Source organism: Strigops habroptila, chromosome 5, assembly GCF_004027225.2.
Source record: "Strigops habroptila isolate Jane chromosome 5, bStrHab1.2.pri, whole genome shotgun sequence".
In the NCBI taxonomy this organism is placed as follows: Eukaryota; Metazoa; Chordata; class Aves; order Psittaciformes; family Psittacidae; genus Strigops; species Strigops habroptila.
Window position 1 is genome coordinate 66,502,135 of NC_044281.2, and position 23,105 is coordinate 66,525,239.

The 23,105-nt window shown below is 36.1% G+C and overlaps 1 protein-coding gene across 6 annotated transcripts in view; it reads right to left on the reverse strand.

Annotated features, from left to right (window-relative positions):
* Positions 1–23,105, reverse strand: part of KNDC1 (kinase non-catalytic C-lobe domain containing 1) — a 65,365-nt gene that overhangs the window by 36,574 nt on the left and 5,686 nt on the right. For 3 of the 6 annotated variants that reach the window (XM_030488138.1, XM_030488137.1, XM_032919967.1), the window contains exons 3-6: positions 20,292–20,350; positions 4,007–4,153; positions 2,183–2,300; positions 811–1,832 (exon numbers count right to left, since the gene is read on the reverse strand). In XM_030488138.1, coding sequence (XP_030343998.1) covers positions 811–1,832; positions 2,183–2,300; positions 4,007–4,153; positions 20,292–20,350 — 1,346 coding nt within the window. Of the gene's footprint in view, positions 1–810; positions 1,833–2,182; positions 2,301–4,006; positions 4,154–11,383; positions 11,471–20,291; positions 20,351–23,105 lie in introns of those variants that run through there. The other 3 variants (XM_030488139.1, XM_030488141.1, XM_030488140.1) reach the window with 3 other exon arrangements.

Sequence of the window (23,105 nt, forward strand, 5' to 3'; positions counted from 1 at the left end):
ACAAGAGAAAACCATCTAGTCAGAGACCAAACTTGTCCACCCTGAGAATACGTAACTTCAGCAGAAACCATACTACAACTACCTACCAACAAATTCTAGTAGACTAATTATCAGCTCTCCTTCTTCTTATTTGACTATTTATAAAGATGAAATGCTTGAGACAACATACCCATCATATTGTGCACAATTTGAATTCTACCATGAAATATACATAACAAACACAGAAGTGGTAATTTAAGAACACAGAACAGATACAGCATATGTACAATTTTCAAAAACTTAAATGTACACACAGATTTAAAAAAAAAAAAAAAAAAGCGGAGTCTTTCCACCTCTTGAAGCAGATGGGATACTGCCATTGATTTCAATGAGGTCATGTTTACAGTCAGGAACTCTGTAATTTTTATAAGCACCTGGGATGCTCACTGCAAGGTAGTGAACTTTATGCACTGACAGTAACAAACGGAGTTAAAAAATCTACATACGCTTTGGTAATGTTCTCTTACAAATGTAAATAACTATTAAGTATGCTGATCTAACACACTAGCAAGTATACTCCATTTGTAAGAAAAAAAAATTAAGATGAAAGTTAATTTTGCAACAGCATGTAGGGTTTTACTTTTAAAGAGGAAAAAAGGATCACATTTTTCCATGTGTGCAGACTAGCAAAATTCAATTTTCCAGGATGCTAAAGGAGATGGGGGGGGGGGGATAAAAAAAAAAAAAAAAAAAATCACATAGTATTTAAGTCATTTCATCTCCACATAAGTGACTACAGCAACTATATAATGAAGACTTTATTTTTACTACCTGCTTATTATTTTTGATTTCTGACCCTCTGCCTCCACAAAGATTATCTTCATTATTGTTTGCACTCATCGCACCGTTGCTTAATTCTGGAGACCTAATTAGGTTTGATCCATATCTGTTCCCACTGGGTTTTGCCGTTAACACTGAAGCCATCTTGTTAAAATGTGGTAAAGAATTTTCATTTGACCCTTGAAAAGTTTCAGAAGAGTCTTCGAATGCCATGTAATTGTCTAGCATTTTTGCTCCAGCCAGTGATTGAATTGGACCTGTTAGAATACTAGCTGTATTTGGCATTTCAGAGGTAGCATCAGAACAGTCTTCTTTGTGATCAGATGAAGCAAAACCTATCTTTTTACCATTAATAAGCAACATATGTTCTTCTAGATTCATGCCAGACACCTGTGTGCATACACATGGAGCTTCTAAATGAAGATCATTAACCTGGTGATTCTTTGGTTCTATTTTTGGTGGACTACTAATAGCAAATGAATTAAGATTTCCCTTTGCAAAAGCAACCTCATTATTATTGTCTAGAGGTAGTGACTCTTGTGTTAGCAAGTGATTTTTCCTAGCTAGTGCTCCGCTGTTGGTTACAGAAGTAAAAAAGTTATTTGTATCTGCAGGTTCCATTGGTAGCTTTGGAAAGGTTTTAATTTTTCTCAAAGAACCTTTCTTAAAAATGCCATCTCTCTCCAGGTCAGTAACACATGATTTTATATCCAACGCAACACTAGCAAAACTGTCAGTATACACTGCATATTTGTCCTCTTCTTTGCTCTTTTTAGTTTGAGTTGCAAGTTGAGAATGTTGAGTTTTCTCATTATCCGGAACAATTTGCATTTCCTTTAAACCTCCTTCTCTGCCAGTCACCATAGTAACTATAGAAGAATCCTTATGACAGGTAGCTGTCACATCTTCCACTGCAGACAAATCACCTGCTGTGTTGTTTTTCTCATTTGAATGTAATTTAGACCCCAAACTTCTCTGACACATTCTTCCCTTCCACATGTTATCACAGACATCTAGATGCAAAAACAGATGCTTGTATTAAATGCATATTTAAACCTTCTAATCGTTCCTAAAAAATCTTTATATTGCTTTTTCTGCCACTACTGTTACAGATCTTCAGTATGTTACACAAATTAATTATTTCTGGACAAGTCACTTTTAATCATAAAAGGACACTAAATATATTAATTATGTTCATTAAGAATTGTACTTTCCCTGCTTCCCGCCCCCAATCCACAAATAATTAATAATGACTTTTTGATATTTAGAAAGGAACCTATAAGAGAAAGTACACAAACATTTTAAAAATCATTACATATGTCAGGCAATCTAAAGTTCTAGACTAAATATATTTTAAGGTTACCTTGAGAAGCACCAAATGATTCAATTGAAAGAACCCTTCTTCCAACAGCAGACAGGCTTCGACAAATATTACTTGACGAAGCAACCTTCAGTTTTTCTTCACATAATGACAAAATGCTCTAGAGAAAATTAGTGTTAAATGCTTATTTAATTATGAATAATTTGTGAGTTTTGACTAAAGTGAATCATGTTAACTCACACAGTACATTTGAATTTATATGATGTTACATTGGAGGTTTTTCATGTGCTGTTCATTATACTGCGTTTCTATTATGTCATTGAATTAATTTCTCATTTTTACCACAGGCTATCATGAAATTATTTAATACATTTCAAGTTCTAGCCTACAGTTAGAACACTAAGAACAACTGATAAAATTAATATACATGAATAACACAATGAAGCCATAGAAATCTAGAGTGTGGATTACTTTTTACACAGCCAGTGATTCATTTGAATTGACATACTCAGGATGATAACTGTTTTTATTACCAAAATTACATTAAAAGTACATCCTGAATATTTTAAAAACTTCAAAATACAAATACCTCAAATGCACTGTTACCAATTAGAGAAAGCAATCATTATCAAATCACCAGAAGAAACATTATTACATAGCTCTAATCTGTAGCCTGAGCATCATTCAATGGCATTAGCACTGGTCTCACACACAATTAACTACAGACATTCACACATTTGAAAGCCTGTCACTTAGGGAAGGAGGTGGAAGAAAGCTGCCTTGTCAAATGCATCCCACTGTTTCCTCAGTAACTGTTCCTAGATAAACAGTGATGGGACCTCATACAGCTCTGATGAGCTGCTCTTACTTCCTCATTAGCCTGCTGAACTGCTCTTCTGCTGTTGTGAGTGGAAGGAAGATACTGGCTCTGTTGGCTCACATACCAGATTGAGGAAGGGCAGGAAAAAGTGAGACAGGTTGTTTTTTTCTTTTTTTTTGGGGGGAGAAGGGGTTTTTTTGTTTTGGTTTGGTTTTTTGGTTGGTTTGTTTTGTTGTGGGGTTTTCTTTTCTTTTTTTTTTTTTTTTTCCTGCCAAGAAGGAAAATAATCTTTTGATATGGTCACAAAGCAACCTTCATGTATTACACTAGACCATCCTTGACCCACTCTATTCTTGGGCTGATGTGAGTAGCCAGCAATAGTTTTCAGTGACTACAGACCAAATGGAGATGGATAGGGAGTGCTATACAATTCCTTTCATGATTATACTTGAAAGTGAACAAAAAGAAATACAGGAGAGCTGATTAAGAAGGCTCTATGTCAGGAACAGTGCATAGCACTACGTGGAAGTAGATCAACTGAATCCAAGAATAGTTACATTTGCACAACTGTTATTCTCTGGCTACAGCCTGAAAGTCTGCAAAACAATACATTAAAGCGAAACTTTCACACATTAATACCAAATAACACATTATCTTGAAAAACTCTTTAGATCTTCAAATTCTTTATGAAAACTAAAGGTATTTCACAGCATAATGCCTGTGCTATTTATTACTTCTAATGACTTTCTCTCTCTAAACTAAACATTAAATGGGAAGAAACAGTTAATGAGAAAATTTAGATCCACAAGTGTATTCACCCAACCTTCTTAAAAGTCAAATCTCTGTAGAATATCTAAATCTGTTCTTCAGGTTGCCTCTCCATTACAGTAGGAAGAAAGAATTTCTTTTGAGTCTGGGAAAATTTCAGCTTTCTTGCAAAATTTGAGCATATTACATATAAAGACCATCTGTTTATTAATGAGCACACATACAGAAATATTTTTGTCACCTTATTTTGAACAGGAAATTATGTAAAGCTGTTTTACCTCAATATCTGGCCTATTTTCAGGATTCTCTTCTTGCATTTGTTCCAGTAGAGTATGTAGATCCTGTCCAAATTCTGATTCTGTCTCAGGTTCTAATATATATTCTATTGCTGCTTTCATCGTTGCACCCAAAGAATAGATGTGTGCCTGCATGAAGTTTACAAAGAGGCATTAAATATGTTACCAATTACTTCTGCTGCCAAAAAAGCTCTGAGAACACAAGGGATACAGCTTACGTTGCTTTCATTTTTAACTTACAAGGTAACTGTTTACTGGAAAGGTGGTTTAATTTAAACAGGACGGACAGAACAGGCTTCAGTCCTGGTCTGGAGGATATGCTTTTTGCAAACAAAAAGAAATAACTCTGTGGGGTCCAGCTAGAGCCTTTTTTCTTCCTCACCAATATGAAGTATTACAATTGTTCATTTGCTACAATAAAATATAAAACTTGTCCCCCTGTGTGTGCAAGCTGAGTTAGAAGCATGCTGGGAGATCAAAGTGGCATTCCTCTTAGCAGGGAAAAAAGAAATTAGTTTGCCAAAAAACTTTATATATAGCAGTATTTTTTAAGTGCTATCTAGCAGAAAGAAGGCAAACAGAAACAATATAGCATAGTATCACTTGTCTCTGAAGATACTTATGAAATAATTTTAAAGAAATACTCCACATTTGCAGCCTCTGCTTCTCTTAAAGCCTACAGGCTTGTGATGAGCTCCAAATAAAAACAGAAGTGAGCCAACAGCTTTCTTAAATCTAGTGCTAATGCATTAGATTTGCCATACTACACAGCTACCTCCTAATTTTAGAAGTATTGTGCTTCTTAAAAAAAACCCCAAACAAAAAACCTTTTCAGATCTGCTTTCGTAGTAATGGAATTTATCCATGAAAGCCTATATTTTATTTTCATATTCCGTTCAGAGTACACAATTCAGTAAAATTTATAACCAAGATTATAACTGCAAGTTTGTGTAAACATTTCAATGGTGATGTAGTACAGCCAGGAGTTCAAGTGTACTGAACACTGTCCTCTCAGGTTTACCAATACATACTAGATTTGTATGTGAAATATGGTTGTACTAATGCATTTGTTATATGCTTTACTATTTTTCACCCTAGAAAGAAGACTACTTTTAAGGTCAAAAGTAACTTCTTCCCTCCACCCACCCCACCCTCCCTCCAATTTTCTCATTAAGGTGTATTATTGTCTCCAAATTGTATGAAGGGGAGGTGACTTGTTCCACAGTTATGCATACATGTTTACTTTCTAGTGAGGCAGGGCACCTCCATGAAGGGGAGTGCAACACTACCTCATAAGGAAGTGCTCTGTGTGTGAGCATGTCGCTTGGACAGTTCCACTTCTCCCCGTTCCTCCATGTCCCTCCAAACCAAGAAAGCATAAACTGGTGCTGACTGCTGGATATAAAGCCTTGATTTGCCCTTGGGACACATCAAGATCAGGACAAAGGTCAGAAAAACAAACCATATGTCATAGGATCTAAAAGGAAAAGATCAATTTTTTTTTCTTTTTTTTTTTTTTTAAAGCAGAAATTTCAGACTCAAGTTCTTCACTATCATACAACTTCACCATTATGCAGAAGAGACAACTGAAGACTTTTGTTTTAATCTTGAGAGTCTCAAAGAAACTCAGGCAGGAATTGTTATGATTTTTATTTTAATTTAGCATAAGAATGAATGTTGCTCATCTGTTCCAAGAGTAAGGGTGACTTCACCTCTTCCCCCCACACACACATTAAGCTATAACCCATTTAGTGGCAGTAGCCCTACTGAACTACACTATTGACTGAATGGCATGATTATGGTTTGGTGGAGTTTTTTTGTAGGTGGTGGTTTTTTGGTTTTTTTTTGGGGGGGGGTGGGGATGGTGGGTTTTCTTGGGGTTGGTTTTTTTTCCCCCCTAGATAAACCAGTCTATATTGGCAAAAAGGATACAAAACTATGAAGCCTGTTACTAAGCCTGTTAGTGAGCAAAACTCACTAACAAGGTGGTAGGAAGACAATTATTTCTTCATACTTTCTGAAATTACCACTCCTTTGCCTGTACTTATTTCGGCTGCAGAAAATTAACTCCATCCTCGACTAACAAATACAACTTCTAACAAACGTTTAGAGGACGATGGTCTTGCAGTCCGCACAAGTTAACTCACTATAAACCTAACTAGGTATAAATTAATACCTTTCTAAGCCTGACCAAGACTGAAGGCCTGGAAAAAATAAAAAATTAAAAAAAAAGAAAAATTCTAGATTTATACTTCAATATATTTCAATCTGCACAAGAAATTTAACCAAAATTCCTTCCTCAACATCCAGGAATTTATGCAGACAGTTGTAAGGGGTTTTTTTTCTGCAGGCTGTTTTGTAAGCTTTTGAACAGTGAAGAGGAAGTGTAGAGTGTAGAACTTATTCCTCTACTTTGATATTAAATACTGTGAGCATAGTGAGCTATGTCATTTTGCATTTCTCAATGGACATCATAACAGAAAACTGAATATAAAGAACAAGAAGGAAATGAAGACAAACTCTTACAAATGTAGTAAAGCCTATTTAAAGAACTTTTTATATAAAAGTAATATTGTACTGTGGTAGTTTCATATACTCCATATTAGTAAGTTTTTCCATGTATTTTATATGACCTGCAACAAGTCATATATTATATGACTTATATATGACACCACTTCTGTTGCACAAAATGACTATTAAAGAAATTAATCACTCCCTAAGAACTTGAGGAAAAAATAATAATGTAAAAGTTATGGACATACGCTAAGCAAACCAAGCAATGTCAGAATACCAGATGAAAATAATGCCATGTACTGTGGGGACACCTTTGAATTCAAGAACTACTTCTGAACAGCATAACCAATGTCAGCCTCCCTATACTGCTCCTAACATCAAGGAATGGGTAAAATTGCTTTTTTTAGAAAATTTGTTTTTAGACTGTAACATCCACTACATAACTGACTCCACGCTTCATTGATGATACTTTAAAGATAATATATTGCTTATGTGCTTTTACATCATGTGGCAAAAGCAAGCAACACATTACATTGGTACGTTATCAGCAAATCTTGCACTTGTATTTTATTTAGTATGGTGTTCTATTTATAGAACTGCCAAGGTTAACAATGGCAGCAGCAGCAAAAAACAACTTTAATCTTATTCATTCTTGGAGGGGAAAAAAAAAAGGAGGGGGAGAAAAAGAGAAAAAGCAACTAAGACTCAGCCTACAGAAACATAATGTTGTAACTCTTGGCATGTCCCTAACAACCCACATCAAAAGACAGGATGTAGCCATGAAGTAAGAATTAAAAACAATTTACTTCAAACTGTCAACTCACTTCACATATCTCTTTTTCCCTGTTTGGCATTTAGCAAACAGAATACTTCGGGGAAACTCAGTGAATTAGAATATGGATGGAAAAGATTTTTGTTCCTGTCTCCTCTTTTTGTGATGTTCAAAAGTAGTGTTTTACATGTGTCTACAGGCATTGCTTTTATTTTATCATTTGGACACTACCTGTGTGCTTAAGCCTCTCCAAAAGATGTGTGATTCCTCAGCATTTGATTTCATTTACAGAATGTAGTGTCTACTCCAAATAAACTCGTTTATTCTTATGCACTGTGTATCCAGTCCTCTTTCAGTAAGAAATTTATAAGAAATCATAGATAATTGCTTATAATACAAAAGAAATATAATCCATTATACACAACTCAAATACCAACTCCAAAAGCAGGACAGAAAGATGAGGAACTTAACTTTGAGGGAACAAAAAATTTGCCTTTTGTCAAATTTTCTTTATCCACATAAGGATGGATGTGGACATTATAGGACACAGGAACAGGAAGGGCAAAGCAACATATTACCTTATTCCACTTTTCCCCATTAATAATTTCTGTGCACAGTGAGGTATAACTCATATCCCCTAGTCTGCCTGTAAAAGCACAAGTGTCTGAGATACAAGCAGACAGGCTTCCACTCCCTCCATTTTGCTGTCCTGTTTGAAGAAGTTCACTGCATCTTTTCTTGTACACGGGGAAGGCCAGTCTCATATTAAGAAAGGTGTTTTTTCACCCAGACAGAAAGTTGTTCTGTCGAGATACTTCCTTTCCTCTGCCACCACCACCTCCACAAAAAAAGGGCAAAAGAAAATCCAGCTTTTTAATCAATTTCCTGAGCTGACAGCAAACATGGTTAATATGTAAAGCAACCAAAAATAACCTTAAGTCTCCTGTCTGAATTGGAGCAATGAGAAGATGAGTTTGTGATCGTCCACTAGGTGGGGCGTTCCCCAAGTTTATGCATCAAATCTGCTTCTGCTTACCACATTGTTTAGTTTTAGGAAGAAAATTTCACTTTCTGGGAAAGGAGAACAAGATGGTAAATGCAATAAATAAATTAATAAGTATAAAATATCCAATGCTCACTAGAAGGGACTACTCTCAAACAATCTCACAATTAAGCTAAGGGTTTTTTAGTATGCTGTAAGGAGAGTCAGAAAGTAAAAGGAAAGGGCAGCTCCTGGAAGACAAGCAAAAACTGGTACTGTACTGGCAGTTCAGAATTCTCTTAAGTAGTTAAGACGGTCTTGTTTACTCCTTAGTTTATGGAAAAAAAAACCCCCCTCAAAAACCCCACCTGTTTTAAATCTAGCTAAGGAGAATAGTTTTTGAATTACAGGAACTTTTGCATTACAGGACAATAACATTAATAGCTGGTAAATATGCATTTCAAGAAAGATCCAAAAGAATAAAAAATAAAACCAAAACTTCTTCACAATTACACCCAACCTGTAGCTGTGCTTGGGATTGCCCTGACACAGGTGTAGGACCTTGCACTTTGTTGAACTTCATGAGGTTTGCGTTGGCCCACCTCTCAAGAATGTCAAGGTCCCTCTGGATGGCATCCCTTCTCTCCAGCTTGTTGACTGTACCACATAGTTTGGTGTCATCAGCAAACTTGCTGGAAGCGCTTACCAAGGGAGAGGACAGCTTCTATCATCATGTTAAAATTCTATATCATAAGTGATCTATATTCAAAAAGGCTTCTGTCAGTTCCAATAAAAAGTTAGTTGCCCTGCTGCATGCCATTTTATGACCATTTAACCTTATAGGAAGTGAAAGCAGAGAACAGTAACAACCTACTCTAGTTTTAAAATCTGCAAATCAAAAGATCAGGAGAGGAAGTAAAAGCTCCAAGCCTACACGCAGAGTGTGACAGAGGCTCCGTTGTATTACTGCTTGGCAGGGCTAAAGTAGTCTTCGATAGGAACTTGTACTTGCAGATAAACACTACAGAAAAAAACCTGACAAAAGAGCTTTTGAGTAGTGACTGCATAAGCATTTAGCATATTGCAATTATGAATAATGACCATTTACATTTTGTATTGAGATTTCACTGAGTTCAGAAATGTAGGTCTTCAGCAGAACTGAGTAAGACACACTGTAATAGAATTAATACTTCCTGTAAAATATTTTTGACTAAATGACAAGCTACAGGAATAGTCTAAGACAGTTCTTAGTTGTGACATTCATATGTGACCCTTATTTTACTTTGCAATTTTTTCTTTTATTTCTTGAGATGCTTCCACCCTTTCACAATTCAAAGCATTTAAAGGTTCCTTTAATGAAAGCTTCAGTGTTGTTATAAAACTCAATTTTATAAAGAAATTCAAGGTAATGCTTAAGAAAATTACTATTGGGAGAAAACATTTCATATTTATCTAAGTCTTTTTTCAATGTACTCTAAATTGCACTATTTTTATGCAAAAGAAAGTCGGACAGTAAAATTCTTCTGCAACAAAATGAAAGGGAAATAGGGTTATTATTTTTAATACTTTCCTTCTTTACAAGGAGACTAAATGCTTTTCTGCATAACTGTAATTACTGACAGGTGCTGTATAAAACATTAGCTTTTTATTCATTTGGCACTTTGGATGTGTAGATAATTAGTTTGCAGAATGTGCTAAAAGTGCTAAACCACTGTAGACTATTCACAAAACATATACTCTAGCTTGAATTGGTAGCAAACGCTGGAAAAACAACATTTTCAACCAAAGCTATACTTGCAGTTTGTCCCTTCTAACTATAGTTGCTACTTAGTTTTGTCTGAAAAAATTCTTCTCTGAAAGACATATAATAAAATGGGCGCAAAAATACAGCCACATCAGATTTTCTCAAACAATCTGTTCCCAGCTGAAGTCTGCAGGTATTTCAACTCTTAAATTGCTTTTTAATTGACCTAACAACCAAGTGAAATGTTTTACTATGTTCTTAGGTAAACACCAGGTGACCAGTTTACATCACAAAACACAAGCAAGGCTTCACAGATACAATCTAAAAAGCAACACTACAACAACATAAGGAGAAATGAACCAAGCAAAATACAAATGCACTTGGAAAGAGCATGTATCAGACACACCATGACTCAATGTTGTCTAGTCCCTACATTTTTTTTTGGTTTCTCGTGACTTCTATTTATATCATTCAGTTTGAACTGACAAACTCTACACATCACTCTAATCTCCCTGTTTTATAGTTGCAGGCTTCTTGTCTGTAACGGTCTATGACAACTGTTTTATCCCCATGAATTTGTCTAAGCTTTATCCACACACAACCTTTTTGCATCTGTGTTTTGCAGCAAGAATTTCCACAGCTTACCGCATAACAAAGAAGCATTCCCTCTTGTTTTGAGTCTGTTCAATGAGTTTTGAATCTGTGTTCAACTCATTGTTGCCACCTACTTCTTCATCTACTAGGGCTGGCAAATACTCACTCTATGGCTGCAGCCATGGCATACTTCACAGATTTCTAGCAGAGCTTCTCCCTCAGGGCATTCTTTTCCAGGCTAAAAAAATATTATTGTAAATAATTGCTTCTTTTATGAATGCTGTTTCACCATCTGGTCCTGGAAATTCATTTTATTGCTAATTTTGTCAACTTGGTCACTAGTCTATTTGACACTCTTATTTGAGGTTTTTCTTTTTTTTTGGGGGGGGGGGTGTTTGGTTTTTTTTGTTTTGGTTTTTTTTTGTTTGTTTGGTTGGTTGGTTTTGGGTTTTTTTGGTTTTTGTTTTTTGTTTTTTTCTAACTCCCCATAAAGCAGGGGGAGTCAGAAAATATAAGAATTTTTCTACTGGACCTCAATATAGTTTCAAGAAGCTGTTACCTTAACTATTGTAGTGAAGACTAAGATACATCTTAAGCCACTGGCAGCCACCTTTGTAAACATTCATTTCACTTTAAGAAGTCACATGAAGATGAACATACACAGAAACTTGACCAAATTTAAAACATGCTATGTGCATGAAATTACTCATGTGTTGTCAGGTTGAGGACACAAATTAACAACAGGTTTCTTACATTTCCATCCCATTTTCAAGGCTCCCTTAATCACAAAAATCAGCATCCAACGCAGATGGGCACACCAATTACTCCTCTCCTGCAGGACTGTAGAAGTATAATTATGACAGTTAAGGAAGAACATTGCAGTAAAACTGCTGGAGACCTCAGAGGTTAGATAGCCATTAACCTCCTTAAGTTACCTGCCATAGGTGATTCACTTATCACTTCATTAAACTAACAAAATTCATTCCCTGTAGGCATAGAAACAAGGAAGCCTGGGAAGCCGTTATACGCATTCTGAGCAGACTAGCTGTCTTCTCTCAATTGTTTAAGCTTTTTTTCATTGTATGGCAAATATGATGTTATACAACTTCATTAACTTGTAGTTACTGAAGTTGTTTGTTTAAAAAAGTATATTAATTTTATCTTTAACCTAACAGAATGTGCCTACTGGTAAAGTCTCTCACTCTGAGCCAGGTAACGCATTTGCACAATTCTGCATTGGGGTATGCTTACTCCACATTTTAGAGCTAAAAACCTGAAGTGCAAGACTTCTAGTTAAGAACACTATGGGCCAATAAACTCAAATAGCATCCCAGTTCCTTTACCATGGCATGAATCAACAACATCAGGACTCTGATATGTAAAGTATTTGTTGTTGTGAAGTAACCATTTCATTTTTCTTTCAAGTAGTAATCTATGTAGATTTTTTTATACATTTTTTTCCTACAAGGAATATACACAAGAATTATTGATGTAAATGATGTAAAAACGTAAAATGTAAAAAGCTGGTCAAACATTTCTGAACCTATCCCACTGCATAATACCTTGTTAAGACCACATTCAAAACACCAATTTTCACAGAACAGCTGTAGGTGACTGAAATAGCAAACGAGTAGGTAGCTCTCACTACATATATGAGGAATGTAAATAGTGGAGGATAATCAGGAAAGATTTGTGGTTTGGTTGTTGCTTTTTTGGTGGTGGTGCTGCTGTTGGGGCTGGTTTGCGTTTGTTCTGTTTTGTCGTTGTTTTTGTTTGATTGTTTCATTGGGGAATGATTTCCGCAGAAGTAAACCTTGCTTCTTCTCTATTCAGGCATAGAATTCATGTGATTGGACTTGAAGTGTACAGCCCATAAACAAAAAGATATTTTACAAGGAAAGAGTAACATAGATATTTCATTCATGCACTTCTTGAAAACCTGATTAAGTCAACATTCCTGAGTAAAAAGGCAACCTCTGTTGCCATTACAATTGAGAGAAAGGAAGAGAGGTTTGGGTGGGTTTGAGCGTTGGTTTTTGTTTGTGGGTTTTTTGAGGGTTGGGTTTTTTTTTTAGTTTTCTTTCTTTAACTTGGTAAAAGGGCTTAAAAGTTCAAGAATCCTGGAATATGTATATACTAACAGGTTTATACAAAAATGTCTCCAATAGTCACTTAAGAAAGCCTAAGTCATTTGCAATGCATTTCCCAGGAGACAAGATCCTTAGTTTCAAAAGTGTATTCTCAACTGTTCTTTGAAGCTTTTTTGAAATGCTGTAACTAAGGAGAATGATGTGTAAGTGACAACCATTTTGTAATAATCCTGAAAAATTTTATCTGGAGATTAGGAAGTTGCCTATTCTGATGACTACTTCTAAATCAATCAGTTCCTGAACCTTTCAAAAGAAGGAGATATTCATGAATGTTCTCATACGCTGGTGAAATGGATCTATTTTCAGTTCATGCAAATGGTAAAAATGAATTGTTTGTCATTGTTCCAGGGAGTATAAAGGCTCCAGATACAGTATAGCAATGACCATGGATCTTTCAGTGAACTGAATATCCACGTGAAACAGACATAAAATTAATGAAATCTCTTGATATCAAGTAATGAAAAGGAATAATTTTGCTGGAGGTCTTCATGTTGCCTTTAAGGTTCAGGCTTACATTTCAAAAGCATTTTCTAACATTCTAAGGAGTGAATTACATAAATAAGTTGAGAGTGCATAGGAAATTAAGTTCTGCCAGTAATACCAGTATGATGATGGCTCCAAAAAAAAAAAAAAAAAAAAAAAAAAAAAAGAAAAAGTTTGAATAGGCAGCATCAGAAACTGACAGATAATTCTATCAGGACTAAGGAAAACAACTTCATCTGTGGCTGAGAAAGTACCAGTACTAATCAGAAGACTTTATGTGGAAGAAGCTGGAGATTAAACAACTGATCCAAACTTTTTCTTTGTCTTTAACATTAAAGGAGCCTAGAGTTTTACATCACTGCACAAGTATAACAGGAGAAAACAATCTGTCCTCTTTTCCACAGATTTTTGCTCATGATGGGAACTATCTGCAAATTTATCCAACACAGATCCTCAGGCTTCTAAGAGTAAACTTCAACTACCACAAGAACCAACTGTTTTAAGACAGAACACAAAAGTCCTCTTTTCACTCCCAATCTTTCCCTCACAACCCCAAAATCCTCAAATAAGCTGATCTGAAAAATGCTTTTCTGCATCAGTGAATAATCCTTCGCAATCTTAAAGAAATTACCTTAGCTTTAATAATGCCTTCTTATAGGAATGTTAGAGCCAAGTAAGGAAGAAACCTAGAATTCCACACATTCAGCAGGTTACTTGTTCACAGTCATTTCTCTCCTGAGAACATTTTGCCACCAAAGAGACAGACTATTCCTGATAAAAATATAAGTCAGTCTGTGAAAAGTTGTTTCACATTTAGAGGCAAAACTGTAAAAATACCAGCAATATGCTCATAAAGCCTGCTAGAAAAGATCAATATGATAACTTTGTAAACCCAACTCCAGAACTAAGCAACAAGCTGTAAGTTTTTGAGGTAATCAAGTTACAAACTTTAAGATATTCTATACATAAAAAAACTGCTGGGGGGGGGGGGGGGATAAAGTCCCATTGGCCTCATATTCTTCCTTTGGTTAGCTCTTTGTGTAAAGCTACTAAAGGGCCATATTGGCCCAGTACTACATCCCTGAATGGAACCTCAATTGGGCCGATGATGTAAAAGCAAGAGCACAAGGATGACATTTCCTCTTCTATAGCACAGTAGAGGCACAGGTAACTAAATAGAAGTGATCTAATTTTGCCACTGAAGGAAAAGACAGCTTTAAATAACACTCAGAAGAAAGAATGGTTTAGACTACAGGAGGAGATAAGTTACCATTTGCTGATGACAAGCCTTGCTGCTGTTAGATAGAATTAGTCTCAAGAGGAGACTTCATGAAACTAAGGGAAACAGAACTCAGGACAAAAGGCACTAAGTGTTTCAAAAGACTTATTCCTCCATCAGATAAACACAAAACCAAAAACCCCTCTAGGAGAACATGTAAAAAGTTTTCTTTTTTCCTCCTGCAGTGAGAGCTAAACAAAGAATAGAACAGCAGAATAGTCACAGCATTCAAAAGGTACTGCTTTAAAAGACCAGGGAAATGGCAAAGGCAAGACTTACTTTATACCTTCTGCTGGTTTGATTTGGGAGAAAGATGAACGCTTTGATTTTTAGACAAGGACCAACAGCTGAGACCCAAGCACTAGCTCAGTAATGATCAGCTATTGAGAAATACTGCAGCACCAAACTGTCAGCCTTTTTCTTCAATAGGACCAACATATATGTATACCCTGAACCTTCCGTTCTTTATCTATTCCCTAGAACAGTAGTTTCCATTTGGCACTTCAATCTATGCATTTATATGCATATAAAATATTTGTATGTATATGGTATGTATCAATCCAACTGCCTTGTTATATTTCATAGGAATAAGCTGTAGGAATCTTAACTACTAAAAAAAAAAAAGTAATACATTTTAGCTTGTCTCTATTAGCACTAGTTATGACACTTTGCGTAGAATTGTTTATTTTCAAGGTTTTTGAGACACTTGGACTTATTTAATATAAATCAACTATAACCCACTGAGAACTGCAAGTCAACAGCTATCACATTCTTAGAAAAGAGACAAGTAGTGTTCAGCCTTTTCTGGTTCTGATTCTTTCCCAGGCCAGCATATGCCACTCCTGTCATGATAGCAAAAAGAACAAGTTCTAGATGAGAAAATAGACTTGTGACCTTCACTTTCCTCCCATTTTCTCACCTGTATTTTCCCCTTCTCTTTGAGGTAGTATTCAATTCTGTATTACTTTCCAGTTCTTTTATTTCTGAAAGGTTTTAATCCTGCTGCATACACAGGTTTCTGAACTACTGCATTTTATCACCTCTATATAATGGAAGAAGTCATTAAACAGAAGCATTATCCAGTCTGCTTTAGATATTAGGAAAAAAAATATTCACTGATTTCTGTTACTGAGGTTCACTAGAACAAGCAAAATTGAATAGCCACATTATTAAAAGATTATAACTGCAAGTTCACACATTGCAGACATCAGTCCTTCATCTCACTGAAAGCTCATATCTTAGAAATGTAGGGTTCTACATCAATGAACCTCTGTGTCAGGCTCAATGGCAGTTTTGTGATGCAGACAAATAGCTATTTGAAACTGGTTTGAGACAGCCAATGTTTTTAACCTGAGGCAAAACTTGCATTGTAGTGATAGAAATAAGGCTATTAATGAACTCACCAATATTTAACTATTCCTGTTGGGCCTCCCATTGGTCAAATTTCACAAGTCTATCACTGTATTGCCCAGGGCAAGAAAATGAGAAAAGAACCATTTTCATTAGGAAAAGGTTAAAGCTCTTCCTATTTAGAGCAGGGAATCAGGACTCGGTTTATACTGAAGATGAATTGTTTGACAAGCACAGTACACAGTCAAGTAGGCAAAATTAAAAAGCAGCCTCGAATCTGTATTTTTGCAACTCAGTCTCTTAATGTTTTCCCAGAACAGAAGAATTCACATTCTGTACTGCTCTCTACAGTAGCACACGAGTAAAACTTTACAAAATGAGAGGCTAGTCTTTATACTTGACATGTTTCTAACTGAATTCTAGCTCAAGATTCTACAAGAGAAAAAGGTGGTCAATACTTGCTATAGCAAATACAGACACGCTTTCAGCTTATGGAAGCAGAAAGTGAGATCTTTGCATCAACGCAGGCAAGTGACAGCATCAGCCATCAGAAAGCTTTTACTGAACACAGCCACATCACATACATGTGTTTGCATTAAGAATAAAAATGAAAATGGTAAGTGTGCTGCATAGAAATTCAGCTTTTCTTTGGAGTTACAGTATGGATCTTAACTCTAAAGTTTGCTTCCTGTTTCCCTGTCTTTCTTTGCAGCAACCAGTCCTTTACAGTGCAGTTACCAGGGCACAATGGCAACAGAAATCTGTATGGAGATAGCAAAGTTAGAGGAAAAAAATTAATACAGATACCCAGGAGATTCTCTATTTTAGTCCAGTGCTGTCCTAGAGACCACCAGTACCTGCTTGCCTGCCTTTTCTTCCCTTGCACTGTGACCATGTTTACACCAGGAAGAGGAAGACATAACAGAACTGCAAGCCAAACACAGCACTGTACCAGCTACCTGGAAGAAAAATAACTATCATCTCAGCCAAAACCAAGACACCTATTAAATGCTGCTCCAACCACTTAGCAACACAGTCCTTTCAAGGACTCTTGAGACCTTCAGAAACAGCAATGCTTCCTCCAACCCCACAGGTTAGCAGCTCTAAAGAAGTCACTAGTTGGAAAGCTCAGTCACACTTCACTGTTGGCACAAAAAAGCCCCTTCCACAGCTACTTCCTTCTTAACATCTTTCTCTAAAAAGTCTGTTCTACACCTGACACTGAAGCTGACAACTCCATGAATGGCTTTTACCTTCCTACTCTCAACAGTAACTGAAGTTAGTGTTATTATTCCCACTTTACAAATGGAGAGCAGGTCAGGAAATAAGTCACAAGTCTAAAGCAAACCGCATGAAATCAATTACTTTTCAGTCCTGCACATTGTCATTTGGACGAAGCTTTAGATCTCTTGCTATTTGAAATTCCAACTAAAAACTGAAATTTATAATAGTGTTGTTTCACACACCAGGACAGTAATGCATTTCAATTTGTTTTTGTGTCTATTACCCTTGTGTGCTTGTGAGTGCCAGCTAAGTTTAGCAACTAATTAGACTGGAGTCACAATTCCATTAGAGGTCTGGATCAGTAATTCACCAACCAGGAAACAAAACATCTCTTGTTGAAATAATTGTAGCTTTATTTGAGGAATTTCTTTTTTTTTCTTTTTTCTTTTTTTTTTTTTTTTTTAAGAGTTTAAAGGGGAAGAAGTCATCCAGTAGCCATACAAACCTCATTGTGTGCTTCCATTTTAGAATACAAAGCAAGTCACGCTCAAATCAAGCGAAACCTCTGGCTGACGTAAATATTTTAAATCAGCTGAGCTTTGACGCTGGGGTAATAGCTATCAATGATCTTCCTGAACATAATTAGTAGTTCCATAGCTTATTTTTTTCTTTATTTTGAAACTGAACAGTTTCAATACAAACACTACTTTCCATTGCTCTCAACAAAGCAGCTAAGCAGCTGCAAAAACACTCCTTCAACAAAGAACAACTGAGTAAGGTCATTGTCAAGGAAGCAGCAAGTAGTAACAGAAAAGATTTGATGCCCCTGTAAAAAGGGCAGCTTACTGATATAGCATAAAGAATCTTATAATTCTGAGAAAGCACAAGGGCCCAGGGTTTCCTCAGAGAGATGTATATAAACCAGTGCTATTGCATAGTAAGAGGTTACAACCAGGGGCAAGGGGATAAACAAAAGTACCAATACCTTTGAAAAAGAGAAGTATTACTACCAAGAAGGAAACAGCTAGCTTGGAAAGATTACAATATTATAAAACCATTGTAACAAGTACATAAGGATTAACCCACTGCAGGTGTTAGAAACGGCACAGCAAAAGCAAGATGAGGTCAGTGTGGAATCCCTGGCAGAATTTGATCTGGTACCAAAGTACTTTAGTACTTTTTGAATTTTAAAATCAACCAAACTCTACAGGCAATAAGAGATACAGCTTTGAAATTTCCACAAATACTTAGAATCCCACAATTGCCTGACAAAACGCACACAAATCCCAGAGTAAAAGAATACACCTCTGCCTCGACAAAGGGGAAAGCCCTAGATTTTCAGTCTTGTGAATCGCCCTAGGATGGTCAATGAGAAACAGCTGAGGCAGCAGGACACTGTTCTCCCTGCTTTGCAAGGCTCCTCAGCTTGCTAGATAATGAAATTGGAGCAATGGACAGAAATCAGTGCACCCGGCCCTTACCCCACTTCATAACAGACAAGGCCGAGCATGTCAACCCCTTCCACACAAGTGTGTACCCTCATTTATCTTCATCAACCTTTGCAAAAGAAGTTAAAGGGTCAATGTTTAGAGTCACTCCTGACTCAAACAGCTTCCTCTGACCATATAATTGTTTGTGCTATGCTTGGTATTGGGATTCACCGGGACTTAACAGGCTTGTACGTACTGCTTAAAGAGAAGACTTAAATAAAAAAACACAGATGAGTTTTACCTAAGAGGGATACAATGACCTTATATATCAGACAGAACTAAAATGTCAGGTCACTTAGTATTCCCACAGTCTTTCCAAATCCCCATTTCACATTGTTCCATCCCCTTGGTCTTCAAACCTCTTTCAGTGTATCTATTTGCTATTTGCATAAGAGTTCAGCAACTACAAGACGAGGAGAAAGGGTTGGGAGGAAACACAATTTTGCCAGAGGAATAAATAATCCCACAAATCTTATAAGTGTATGTGTCAAGTCTTGGAGGCTTGTTAAGGGGCAAGGGATGAAAAACACATTTATATAAAATCTTAAGCCCAGCTGCAGACATACAACACAAAGAAAACAAAAAAAGTCACCTTTGGGTGACTCTGGTATTTGCTTTCCTAACCAAACCTGAATATAAAAACTACTGCAGTTGCCAAGTTTAACTGCAATACTGGTCACCTCCTAACCACCCCCAACCCACGCTGGCTCCCTGTCCCCAGACAAAGACTACCAAAAAAACCAGCCTGGGTATTGGAGGAGAGCGAGAACAAAAATCACTAGAGTTCTGTTGGCCTATATACATTAATAAAGCATTGCAAGAGGGAGAAATGTTGCATCTATAACCTTCAAACACTGTACTGCTTCATATTCTATAATACTACCCTTCCTGCTTTAGCATTCTCAGTTGTAGTACTACACACTTCCAAGGTTCACTTATCCTTCCCTCTCCCCCGCCGAGGAAATAAAGAACAATAAACATGACTATGAAGGCTGTAACTACAAAAAGTAAAAGGTATTTGTGTTGAACTATAAGGAAACGGAGTATTTTTTTTCATACCTTGAATCGAGAAAGTTTGAATTATCTAAGAATACATGCCAGCAAAAATACTGGATAAAAAAAAAGGATATTAAGCAAGCAAGCACTCCTGCAGCATGCAATGAGATGGTTGACTTGGGAGGCTAATGAATTAGTGTAAACAATTTAGATCTAATTTAATTTAACAATGTAGAGCATTTGTGCATTGCAAAGCAACAGACAGTAATTTGTTTCTTCATTAAATCAAAGATAAAATTGCTGATTACCCTTCCATGAATTATTTTATTGAAGAGGATGGCAAGCAAATTTTATATCTAGTCATAAAAGTTCATGGCTAGTCCCCAAATAAGCAAATGTAACCAGTGAGGGATACTAGTGAACATAGTAGGGGCCAGCTGTGGTTTAGGGCAACACATTATTCAGCCAAAACAGATTCTCACATTTTAACAGTTAGTGAACATGTGTTTATACGGAACATTAATATAGCATTTTAAATTTACTTTTTATTTCCACAAAGCATATTTAAACAGCACAATTTACTATTCACAATCTTTAAATGTGTTAACACTATACATTGAGAATGCTGAGCATTTGGTATTAAAATGCTTAAATCCCCCTCTATTTTACAGATAAATTTTTTAACTTGCCTCAAAAGTGTTACCGGTGATATCAAATTCTGGTGGAACAAAGGCACCCTCTGGATCATCTTTGAAAGCAAAAGGAAACATGTCGGATTAGAAATAGTCTTGTTTGTTTAAGAAAACAAACCAATTTGATGATACAAATTTAATTATATTCTCAGATCTGACACAAAAGAAACTATGTATATAGCAGTATTTTGCTTCACTCGTATCTGACGTACGAAGAACTTCTTATCCATGTTTCTAGCACTGCAAGTAAAATAAAATGCTATTTTCAAAATTCCTGCAAGAAAACACCATACTTTTCCTACTAAGAAACAAAACACCCCCAAAGAAATACATTTACCACACCTAACCACTTCTTGCCTTCAGACATTTATGTTTAGACCAAGTTACCACCTAAGCTGGTGCAGCTCAGCTGTGGCTTGCAGGCTTGATTTGATTAATGGGACATTTCCATTCACTATTTTCCACTTCAGACCTAGGTGATTAGGGTTCAAGCACAAAACCAACTTGAACAGCTGCTTCTTCATCTATCAACTAGCTTAGAACCTTGACCTTTCTATTTAGCTTGTTTTAATTATGACAAGAGTTGAGGAAACACATTCCCCACCTGTGTGCTGTTAGCAGAGAATTGAGCTACTGAAGCAACTACTTCTAAATAAAGAGGTGGAAAAAAGAAAGGAATGCCTTAAGACAGACCAGTGTTGCTGCTGCATCTAACCATGCATGCAGTATCACACTGCACTGAAGTCACATGAACCCGCTAAACAATATCAAGGGATTAAAAAAAGTGCCAGACTAAACACCCTACTTTTCATGTACATATTCAACTCACCTAGTCTACCCTTCTGTGAAGCCAATGGATAATTGAGATCATTTACAAGCAAAGACTGTAAGTTTCCCTTCTCTAAAGGGAAGGGGAAAAAAAAAAAAAGTATGCTCACAGGTGTAGTATACTCATCACAACTTTAGCTCCAATAAAGCTTTTGTGCCTGTATTTTAGAAGGGAAATGCAAAGCTCTTTTACTGTGAAGATACTAAATTCACTTGGTAAGTCCTCTCCCCATGGAAGAGAGGATTTTTTTAATTTTTTTTTACATATTCATATTTTGCAGCTACCCAGCATGGCTGACTATCCAGATGCCACTAACTGATTTAGAGTTCCTTACTATGCTCCTGAATCTACTTTCTCACTGAAAAAGAGAGCATGCCTCATTTTTTCTTGATATTTGGGGAGGCAGAAGGGTAAGGGAACTAATGGACAGAAGATGTTTTGTCGTCTCTTCTCCCCTCCAGACTACTGCTCTTTCTTTTCATCTCCCCACTACCTTTTCCCTTTCTTTCCATAGAACACTTTAAAGACTGTACAAGCATATAATTTTTTGTCACTAGTAAAGCTTGCTGTATTCTTTTAATATCATGTTTACAATGGAAATTTTTCTGATCTGAAGAGACAAGATATCAGAGCCCTTGGCAGAACATCCTATTGAATGTTTGTCACTTTAGCACCACAGAACCTGCAGGAAGCAGAACTTGCTGCTAAACAGAGGTGACGGGCTGTTCATTTTCTCTCATTGGCAAGCAAATCCAGAGCTTATAATTTTCTTCAGGAAGAATAAATCCATAGATAACTACAGGGAAGCAAAAAGGACAACCTCCCCAAGTACCTATCTAACAAACTTTATTTTAACCAAACAGGAATAAGATTTGAGGGAAGGGGGAAGTAAAGAGTCAAAGACATAGCGGAGCATGCATGTAGGAAATAGAATATATACATAACTTCTTGCAGTCCTAGGGAAAACACAACTTTCTTTAAAGAGAACTAATGAAAATTCTGTCCCTCAGAAACTAACATGACTTCAGGGAACTAAATCTTTGTCCATTTGCTTTGCGCAGGAATTTGTTATCCCACATTTTAAGCACTTGAATACAGCAAATACACGGATCAATTGTTTGCCAGCTATTCAATTAGACTAAAACATTTAAGAAGAAATTGATTTTTTTTTCTTTCCTAGCAGTAATTTTTCATTCACCAGATTTATTCTCTTCAACAAGTCTTTCGTACATCCTTATGAATACAAAGCCATTTTTAATTTTTTTAACTTCAAATTATGACAAGCTCATGAAAATAAAGGAAATTGATTCCAATTACCCTATTAACATGGAACTAAAAGTTGACTCACATATTTGAGGAATTTAAGCACAAAACAAATACAACAAAAATTATGAAGATACAGTTTCATTTTTATTAATTATATTTTATGATGTTACATGCTTCTTTGAAATACTATCTTAAATTCTAAAGAAGGCAGCAAATATTCATTTATTGCAAAGTTACTTTACCCCATTTTTTCTAACTACTGTCACGTAGATTTTGACTAAAAGAATAAACACTTATTCTGACATGGATTTAAAACTAAATTAGGTTAAAGAAAACATAATAACCTGAGCACTGTGTATACGGACTAGAACAGTTTTTCTAGTTACAACCTGACAAAATTTTAAAAAGGACTACAGAGTAAGAGCTGGGGTTTTTTTCGTTTTGTTTTGTAATATTCCTAACAAGCTCTAAACCCATCATTTTGAGATAGGTCATGTGAAAAGGGAACAGCGACAATGACATGCTTTTATGTCTGTTCTGAAATCAGAAGTCATCTTTTTAAGTTAAGCATCCCCCCCATTCATCTACTACAATATCTGAAGATCTCATATGCTACTACATACTGGGTTTTAGCCTATTAAAATTCATTTCTCAGTCAATCACCATACTTGCCGATTCTAAAAACCATGACTTAAAATAACTCCAAAAAATCTTTT